Source organism: Rutidosis leptorrhynchoides, chromosome 3, assembly GCF_046630445.1.
Source record: "Rutidosis leptorrhynchoides isolate AG116_Rl617_1_P2 chromosome 3, CSIRO_AGI_Rlap_v1, whole genome shotgun sequence".
Classification (NCBI taxonomy): domain Eukaryota; kingdom Viridiplantae; phylum Streptophyta; class Magnoliopsida; order Asterales; family Asteraceae; genus Rutidosis; species Rutidosis leptorrhynchoides.
In genome coordinates this window covers 412,120,262-412,131,301 of record NC_092335.1, presented here as the reverse complement: position 1 = coordinate 412,131,301, position 11,040 = coordinate 412,120,262, and the positions used below count along the sequence as shown (strand labels likewise).

Sequence of the window (11,040 nt, the reverse complement as noted above, 5' to 3'; positions counted from 1 at the left end):
CCAGTGGCCAAGTCTTACTTCCCGACGAAGTAAAAATCTGTGAAAGTGAGTTATAGTCCCACTTTTAAAATCTAATATTTTTGGGATGAGAATACATGCAGGTTTTATAAATGATTTACAAAATAGACACAAGTACGTGAAACTACATTCTATGGTTGAATTATCGAAATCGAATATGCCCCTTTTTATTAAGTCTGGTAATCTAAGAATTAGGGAACAGACACCCTAATTGACGCGAATCCTAAGGATAGATCTATTGGGCCTAACAAACCCCATCCAAAGTACCGGATGCTTTAGTACTTCGAAATTTATATCATATCCGAAGGGTGTCCCGGAATGATGGGCATATTCTTATATATGCATCTTGTTAATGTCGGTTACCAGGTGTTCACTATATGAATGATTTTTATCTCTATGTATGGGATGTGTATTGAAATATGAAATCTTGTGGTCTATTGTTACGATTTAATATATATAGGTTAAACCTATAACTCACCCACATTTTTGTTGACGTTTAAAGCATGTTTATTCTCAGGTGAATACTAAGAGCTTCCGCTGTTGCATACTAAAATAAGGACAAGATTTGGAGTCCATGTTTGTATGATATTGTGTAAAAACTGCATTCAAGAAACTGATTTTGATGTAACATATTTGTATTGTAAACCATTATGTAATGGTCGTGTGTAAACATGATATTTTAGATTATCATTATTTGATAATCTACGTAAAGCTTTTTAAACCTTTATTTATAGGTTATGGTTTGTTTTAAAAATGAATGCAGTCTTTGAAAAACGTCTCATATAGAGGTCAAAACCTCGCAAAGAAATCAATTAATATGGAACGTTTTTAATCAATAAGAACGGGAAATTTCAGTGCGGGTTGCTAAAGAATATGCCAACGAACTTGTAGGATCCCAAAAGTTCTTTCAACATCTTTGCGAGCTCCCGCTTGTTTTTTGTAAAGTAAGAACGTTTTTCGTGAACGGCACTTGATAATCCTTTAACAAATGCCGCCCATGTTGGGTAATTACCGTAAGCTAAATAGCACCCTCTTCTGTATTGAACACCGTTTATGTGATAAGGAACGTCGGGTATTTCCTCATTAATCATTGAGTTGAACAAATCACTAGTGTTTAGCACATTAATATCGTTGTTTGAACCCGCCACACCAAAATATGCATACCAAATCCAATTATCATACGAGGCGAATGCTTCAAACATAATAGTTGGGTGACTGTGATCGCCTCGCATATACCATTCTCTCCACGCAACCGGACATTTTACCCATGCCCAGTGCATAAAATCTATACTACCCAACATGCTCGGAAAACCATGAATCCTTTCATTACCTTCATACAAACGGTGAATGTCGTGCAACGTAGGCTCTCTTAGGTAGACGTTAGCATACAAATCAATGATACACTTACAAAAGTTGTGCAAAGATTCCCGGCCAACTTGTTCAGACATTTGAAGATACTCATCTAACGCATCCGGTGTATAACCGTATGGTAGCTGACGTAGTGCGGCTGTCATCTTCAAATGTGGGCTAATACTCCACCTACCATGTGAATCTTGTCTTCGATGAAACCATCTAAAATAATACGGCAATGGATTTGATGAGTAGCTTAGAATATCATTCATAATCCTAAGAAAAACATTATCTTCGTTTGAAATTTTCATAATTGCAACCATCGTCAAAATAATCGTCCATCAAACGTTTGTGTGCTTCATAATGATTTCGACGTATATAACGACGTGAGTTAACTTCATCTTCAGAAGATAAATCTTCAAGTACGTTAAGTGTATAGTTTGTGAACGAGTCGCCGGAAGAACTCGAAGAAGACGACATATTGTGATAGAAAAAGATAAAAATATTGTGTTGTTTGGTAAATAATTTGAATATTTTAGAGAGAAAATGATTAATAAATATAAAGTTGTGTGTGTAAAATGAGAAAAAAAAGTGTGGTATTTATAGAAAGAAAAGAAGAAAAAAAAGGCCAAACTAGCCGTTAAACGACTCGATTTTTTAAATTCAAACTTAAACGGCTCGACTGACTCACCGTCAGTTCTGGGATGGTGGAGATCGACGCCGTCGCGGTGCCCGAAGACCACCGATTTCCGGCGTCAATTTTGAAGGACGGCGACGAAATCGAATGGATACCGTGTGCTCTAAGGAGGCTATATATTTTAATAGTTTTTTTTATGGATAATAACAATAAGGCAATAGACTATCAATGAGATGATAACCTTTGTCTATATCAGCTTTTATCAAGTTCAAGCCTCGGATCAAACTTAAAAAGAAACCTCAAAACATAAACTAAGCAGCTAATGACGTCAGTTGCTAATGGGAGAGACATATTTGCCACCACATCTGTTAGGCATATTAACAATCACCTGGAGTGCATTAAACTAAATCATTTAAAGCACAACCTTTCTTAGCAAACTAAACTATTGTCACTGATTCAAAATTACTGCAGAAGCACAACGGGACAACATTATCAAAGCTTCACTTAGATTCAATTGTCAGAGAGTAATGTAGGATTAATGTGCAAGGTACAACATAACTATATGGCTAAATTCGTTTGAGCCTTCGGGGTCACACATATATACACCTAGACGTCAAAAATATATATATGTGACGTATATATATTACTCAAGTAACGAAAAAAGGTTAAATAGTTAATTAATTAATTAATTAATATAAATTAATTATTTATTTATTAATTAATTAAAAGATTTAATAAACAACTTGGTCAACAAGTTGATTATACTCCGTATCTTTTTTATTTTTGGTTCTTATTGATGTCTATCACAAAAAGACTAAAATTCGGTGAACATAACCAATTATATATAAATAACGGTTATCATTCTTTGGAGATAGATATATAACGATTACGGATATTAAATAAAAAAAACCCTACAACACATTAAGTAAACAAAACGTTAGCTGAAATGTCCCGTTCTTATTGATTAAAAACGTTCCATATTAATTGATTTCGTTGCGAGGTTTTGACCTCTATATGAGACGTTTTTCAAAGACTGCATTCATTTTTAAAACAAACCATAACCTTTATTTCATAAATAAAGGTTTAAAAAGCTTTACGTAGATTATCAAATAATGATAATCTAAAATATCCTGTTTACACACGACCATTACATAATGGTTTACAATACAAATATGTTACATCGAAATCAGTTTCTTGAATGCAGTTTTTACACAATATCATACAAACATGGACTCCAAATCTTGTCCTTATTTTAGTATGCAACAGCGGAAGCTCTTAGTATTCACCTGAGAATAAACATGCTTTAAACGTCAACAAAAATGTTGGTGAGTTATAGGTTTAACCTATATATATCAAATCATAACAATAGACCACAAGATTTCATATTTCAATACACATCCCATACATAGAGATAAAAATCATTCATATGGTGAACACCTGGTAACCGACATTAACAAGATGCATATATAAGAATATCCCCATCATTCCGGGACACCCTTCGGATATGATATAAATTTCGAAGTACTAAAGCATCCGGTACTTTGGATAGGGTTTGTTAGGCCTAATAGATCTATCCTTAGGATTCGCGTCAATTAGGGTGTCTGTTCCCTAATTCTTAGATTACCAGACTTAATAAAAAGGGGCATATTCGATTTCGATAATTCAACCATAGAATGTAGTTTCACGTACTTGTGTCTATTTTGTAAATCATTTATAAAACCTGCATGTATTCTCATCCCAAAAATATTAGATTTTAAAAGTGGGACTATAACTCACTTTCACAGATTTTTACTTCGTCGGGAAGTAAGACTTGGCCACTGGTTGATTCACGAACCTATAACAACATATACATATATATCAAAGTATGTTCAAAATATATTTACAACACTTTTAATATATTTTGATGATTTAAGTTTATTAAGTCAGCTGTCCTCGTTAGTAACCTACAACTAGTTGTCCACAGTTAGATGTACAGAAATAAATCGATAAATATTATCTTGAATCAATCTACGACCCAGTGTATACGTATCTCAGTATTGATCACAACTCAAACTATATATCTTTTGGAATCAACCTCAACCCTGTATAGCTAACTCCAACATTCACATATAGAGTGTCTATGGTTGTTCCGAAATATATATAGATGTGTCGACATGATTGGTCGAAACATTGTATACGTGTCTATGGTATCTCAAGATTACATAATATACAATACAAGTTGATTAAGTTATGGTTGGAATAGATTTGTTACCAATTTTCACGTAGCTAAAATGAGAAAAATTATCCAATCTTGTTTTACCCATAACTTCTTCATTTTAAATCCGTTTTGAGTTAATCAATTTGCTATAGTTTCATATTGAACTCTATTTTATGAATCTAAACAGAAAAATTATAGGTTTATAGTTAGAAAAATAAGTTACAAGTCATTTTTGTAAAGGTAGTCATTTCAGTCGAAAGAACGACGTCTAGATGACCATTTTAGAAAACATACTTCCACTTTGAGTTTAACCATAATTTTTGGATATAGTTTCATGTTCATAATAAAAATCATTTTCCCAGAATAACAACTTTTAAATCAAAGTTTATCATAGTTTTTAATTAACTAACCCAAAACAGCCCGCGGTGTTACTACGACGGCGTAAATCCGGTTTTACGGTGTTTTTCGTGTTTCCAGGTTTTAAATTATTAAGTTAGCATATTATATAGATATAAAACATGTGTTTAGTTGATTTTAAAAGTCAATTTAGAAGGATTAACTTTTATTTGCGAACAAGTTTAGAATTAACTAAACTATGTTCTAGTGATTACAAGTTTAAACCTTCGAATAAGATAGCTTTATATGTATGAATTGAATGATGTTATGAACATCATTACTACTTCAAGTTCCTTGGATAAACCTACTGAAAATGAGAAAAATAGATCTAGCTTCAAAGGATCCTTGGATGGCTTGAAAGTTCTTGAAGCAGAATCATGACACGAAAACAATTTCAAGTAAGATTTCCACTCGAAATAAGATTGTTATAGTTATAGAAATTGAATTAAAGTTTGAATATGATTATTACCTTGTATTATAAAGATAACCTACTGTAAGTAACAAAGGTTTCTTGATCTTGGATGATTACTTGGAATGGATTTAGAAAACTTGAAAGTAAACTTGCAATCTTGGAAGTATTCTTGATTTATGAAACTAGAACTTTTGGAATTTATGAAGAACACTTAGAACTTGAAGATAGAACTTGAGAGAGATCAATTATATGAAGAAAATTGAAGAATGAAAGTATTTGTAGGTGTTTTTGGTCGTTGGTGTATGGATTAGATATAAAGGATATGTAATTTTGTTTTCATGTAAATAAGTCATGAATGCTTACTCATATTTTTGTAATTTTATGAGATATTTCATGCTAGTTGTCAAATGATGGTTCCTACATGTGTTAGATGACTCACATGGGCTGCTAAGAGCCGATCATTTGAGTGTATATACCAATAGTACATACATCTAAAAGCTGTGTATTGTACAGTACGAATACGGGTGCATACGAGTAGAATTGTTGATGAAACTGAACGAGGATGTAATTGTAAGCATTTTTGTTAAGTAGAAGTATTTTGATAAGTGTATTGAAGTCTTTCAAAAGTGTATGAATACATATTAAAACACTACATGTATATACATTTTAACTGAGTCGTTAAGTCATCGTTAGTCGTTACATGTAAATGTTGTTTTGAAACCTTTAGGTTAACGATCTTGTTGAATGTTGTTAACCCATTGTTTATTATAACAAATGAGATGTTAAATTGTTATATTATCATGATATTATGATATATAATATATCTTAGTATGATATATATACAGTTAAATGTCGTTACAACGATAATCGTTACATATATGTCTCGTTTCGAAATCATTAAGTTAGTAGTCTTATTTTTACATATGTATTTCATTGTTAATACACTTAATAATATATTTACTTATAATTTAACATAATTAACCAAGTGTATCAATATCTTAATATGATTCATATGTACCTAGTAAGACGTTGTTATAACGATAATCCTTATATATATCGTTTTCGAGTTTCTTAAATTAATAGTCTCATTTTTTATGTATATAACTCATTGTTAAAATACCTAATGAGATACATACTTATAATAAAATCGTGTTAACTATATATATAACCATATATATGTTATCGTATAGTTTTTACAAGTTTTAACGTTCGTGAATCACCGGTCAACTTGGGTGGTCAATTGTCTATATGAAACCTATTTCAATTAATCAAGTCTTAACAAGTTTGATTGCTTAACATGTTGGAAACACTTAATCATGTAAATAACAATTTCATTTAATATATATATATAAACATGGAAAAGTTCGGGTCACTACAGTACCTACCCGTTAAATAAATTTCGTCCCGAAATTTTAAGCAGTTGGAGGTGTTGACGTATCTTCTGGAAATAAATGCGGGTATTTCTTCTTCATCTGATCTTCACGCTCCCAGGTGAACTCGGGTCCCAAACGAGCATTCCATCGAACCTTAACAATCGGTATCTTGTTTTGTTTAAGTCTCTTAACCTCACGATCCATTATTTCGACGGGTTCTTCAATGAATTGAAGTTTTTCATTGATTTGGATTTTGTCCAACGGAATAGTGAGATCTTCTTTAGCAAAACATTTCTTCAAATTTGAGACGTGAAAAGTGTTATGTACAGCCGCGAGTTGTTGAGGTAGCTCCAGTTGGTAAGCTACTGGTCCGACACGATCTATAATCTTGAATGGTCCAATGTACCTTGGATTTAGTTTCCCCCGTTTACCAAATCGAACAACGCCTTTCCAAGGTGAAACCTTAAGCATGACCATTTCTCCAATTTCAAACTCTATATCTTTTCTTTTACTGTCCGCGTAGCTCTTTTGTCGACTCTGGGCAATTTTCAATCTTTGTTGAATTTGGATGATTTTCTCGATAGTTTCTTGTATTATCTCCGGACCTGTAATCTGTCTATCCCCCACTTCACTCTAACAAATCGGAGACCTGCACTTTCTACCATAAAGTGCTTCAAACGGCGCCATCTCAATGCTTGAATGGTAGCTGTTGTTGTAGGAAAATTCTGCTAACGGTAGATGTCGATCCCAACTGTTTCTGAAATCAATAACACAAGCTCGTAGCATGTCTTCAAGCATTTGTATCGTCCTTTTGCTCTGCCCATCAGTTTGTGGATGATAGGTAGTACTCATGTCTAGACGAGTTCCCAATGCTTGCTGTAATGTCTGCCAGAATCTTAAAATAAATCTGCCATCCCTATCAGAGATAATAGAGATTGGTATTCCATGTCTGGAGACGACTTCCTTCAAATACAGTCGTGCTAACTTCTCCATCTTGTCATCTTCTCTTATTGGCAGGAAGTGTGCTGACTTGGTGAGACGATCAACTATTACCCAAATAGTATCATAACCACTTGCAGTCCTTGGCAATTTAGTAATGAAATCCATGGTAATGTTTTCCCATTTCCATTCCGGGATTTCAGGTTGTTGTAGTAGACCTGATGGTTTCTGATGTTCAGCTTTGACCTTAGAACACATCAAACATTCTCCTACATATTTAGCAATATCGGCTTTCATACATGGCCACCAAAAATGTTTCTTAAGATCCTTGTACATCTTCCCCGTTCCAGGATGTATTGAGTATCTGGTTTTATGAGCTTCTCTAAGTACCATTTCTCTCATATCTCCAAATTTTGGTACCCAAATTCTTTCAGCCCTATACCGGGTTCCGTCTTCCCGAATATTAAGATGCTTCTCCGATCCTTTGGGTATTTCATCCTTTAAATTTCCCTCTTTTAAAACTCCTTGTTGCTCCTCCTTTATTTGAGTAGTAAGGTTAGTGTGAATCATTATATTCATAGATTTTACTCGAATGGGTTCTCTGTCCTTTCTGCTCAAGGCTTCGGCTACCACATTTGCCTTTCCCGGGTGGTAACGAATCTCAAAGTCATAATCATTCAACAATTCAATCCACCTACGCTGCCTCATATTCAGTTGTTTCTGATTAAATATGTGTTGAAGACTTTTGTGGTCGGTATATATAATACTTTTGACCCCATATAAGTAGTGCCTCCAAGTCTTTAATGCAAAAACAACCGCGCCTAATTCCAAATCATGCGTCATATAATTTTGCTCGTGAATCTTCAATTGTCTAGACGCATAAGCAATCACCTTCATCCGTTGCATTAATACACAACCGAGACCTTGCTTTGATGCGTCACAATAAATCACAAAATCATCATTCCCTTCAGGCAATGACAATATAGGTGCCGTAGTTAGCTTTTTCTTCAATAATTGAAACGCCTTCTCTTGTTCATCCTTCCATTCAAATTTCTTCCCTTTATGCGTTAATGCAGTCAAGGGTTTTGCTATTTTGGAGAAATCTTGGATGAATCTTCTGTAGTAACCAGAAAATCCTAAAAATTGACGTATATGCTTCGGAGTTTTTGGGGTTTCCCACTTTTCAACGGTTTCGATCTTTGCTGGGTCCACCTGGATACCTTCTTTGTTCACTATGTGACCGAGGAATTGAACTTCTTCCAACCAAAATGCACACTTTGAAAACTTAGCGTACAGTTTTTCTTTCCTCAATACTTCTAGCACTTTTCTCAAATTTTCTTCGTACTCTTGATCATTCTTTGAGTAAATAAGTATGTCATCGAAGAAAACAATGGCAAACTTTTCAAGATATGGCCCACACACTCGGTTCATAAGGTCCATGAACACAGCTGGTGCGTTAGTCAATCCAAACGGCATAACCATAAACTCGTAATGACCATAACGCGTCCTAAAAGCAGTTTTTGGAATATCAACCTCCTTTACTTGCATTTAATGATATCCAGAACGTAAATCGATCTTCGAATAAATCGACGAGCCTTGTAGTTGATCAAATAAGTCGTTAATTCTTGGCAGTGGATAACGGTTTTTGATGGTAAGTTTGTTCAACTCTCTGTAGTCAATACACAACCTAAATGTACCATCCTTCTTCTTGACAAACAAAACAGGAGCTCCCCATGGTGATGTGCTTGGTCGAATGAAACCACGTTCTAATAGTTCTTGCAGTTGGCTTTGCAGTTCTTTCATCTCGCTGGGTGCGAGTCTATAAGGAGCACGAGCTATTGGTGCAGCTCCTGGTACAAGATCTATTTGAAATTCAACAGATCGATGTGGAGGTAGTCCCGGTAATTCTTTCGGAAATACATCGGGAAATTCTTTTGTGACGGGAACATCATTGATGCTCTTTTCTTCAGTTTGTACTTTCTCGACGTGTGCTAGAACAGCATAGCAACCTTTTCTTATTAGTTTTTGTGCCTTCAAATTACTAATAAGATGTAGCTTCATGTTGCCCTTTTCTCCGTACACCATTAAGGGTTCTCCTTCTTCTCGTACAATGCGAATTGCATTTTTATAACATACGATCTCTGCTTTCACCTTCTTCAGCCAGTCCATGCCAACTATTACATCAAAACTCCCTAACTCTACTGGTATCAAATCAATCTTAAATATTACGCTACCCAGTTTAATTTCTCGATTCTGGCATATATTATCTGCTGAAATTAATTTACCGTTTGCTAATTCGAGTAAAAATTTACTATCCAACGGCGTCAATGGACAACTTAATTTAGCACAAAAATCTCTACTCATATAGCTTCTATCCGCACCCAAATCAAATAAAACGTAAGCAGATTTATTGTCAATAAGAAACGTACCCGTAACAAGCTCCGGGTCTTCCTGTGCCTCTGCCGCATTAATATTGAAAACTCTTCCGCGGCCTTGTCCATTCGTGTTCTCCTGGTTCGGGCAATTTCTAATAATGTGGCCTGGTTTTCCACATTTATAACAAACTACATTGGCATAACTTGCTCCGACACTACTTGCTCCACCATTACTCATTCCGACACCATTTGTTCCTTTCGTTCTGTTAACCCCTGGTCCATAGACCTCACACTTCGCCGCGCTATGACCATTTCTTTTACACTTGTTGCAAAATTTGGTGCAGAACCCCGAGTGATACTTTTCACACCTTTGGCATAGCTACTTCTGATTGTTGTTGTTGTTGTTGTTGTTGTTATTGTTGTGGTTATTATTGTTGTTGGGATGATTGTTGTAGTTGTTGTTGTTGTTGGGCCATTTGTAATAGTTGCGATTGATATTGCGATTGTTGGGATAATTGTTGCGATTATTATTGTAATTGCTGTTGTTGTTGTATTGGTGATTCTTATCACCGTTTTCCTGTCACTTTCTTTTGACTTGCTTCACATTGGCCTCTTCAGCCGTCTGTTCTTTAATTCTTTCCTCAATCTGGTTCACTAGTTTGTGAGCCATTCTACATGCCTGTTGTATGGAGGCGGGCTCGTGTGAACTTATATCTTCTTGGATTCTTTCCGGTAATCCTTTCACAAACACGTCGATCTTCTCTTCCTCATCTTCGAACGCTCCCGGACACAATAGGCACAATTCTGTGAATCATCTTTCGTACGTGGTAATATCAAATCCTTGGGTTCATAACCCTCTAAGTTCTGTCTTGAGCTTATTGACCTCGGTTCTAGGACGGTACTTCTCGTTCATCAAGTGCTTGAATGCTGACCACGGTAGTGCGTATGCATCATCTTGTCCCACTTGCTCTAGATAGGTATTCCACCATGTTAACGCAGAACCTATGAAGGTATGCGTAGCGTACTTCACTTTGTCCTCTTCAGTACACTTACTTATGACAAACACCGATTCGACCTTCTCGGTCCACCGTTTCAATCCGATCGGTCCTTCGGTTCCATCAAATTCTAAAGGTTTGCAGGCAGTGAATTCTTTGTAGGTGCATCCTACACGATTTCCTGTACTGCTAGATCCAAGGTTATTGTTGGTATGTAGCGCAGCCTGTACTGCGGCTATGTTTGAAGCTAGAAAAGTACGGAATTCCTCTTCATTCATATTCACGGTGTGTCGAGTAGTCGGTGCCATTTCCTTCAAAATAGTCAAATGGAACAAGTTAATCATATAG

The 11,040-nt window shown here is 35.3% G+C and overlaps 1 protein-coding gene across 1 annotated transcript; it reads right to left on the bottom strand.

Moving 5' to 3' along the window:
* Positions 1–869: 869 nt before the first annotated feature.
* LOC139901399 (uncharacterized) lies at positions 870–1,691 on the bottom strand. Its single transcript, XM_071884119.1, has one exon. It carries the CDS (start codon positions 1,689–1,691, stop codon positions 870–872), a length of 822 nt encoding a protein of 273 aa, XP_071740220.1.
* Between the last annotated feature and the right edge of the window lie 9,349 nt (positions 1,692–11,040).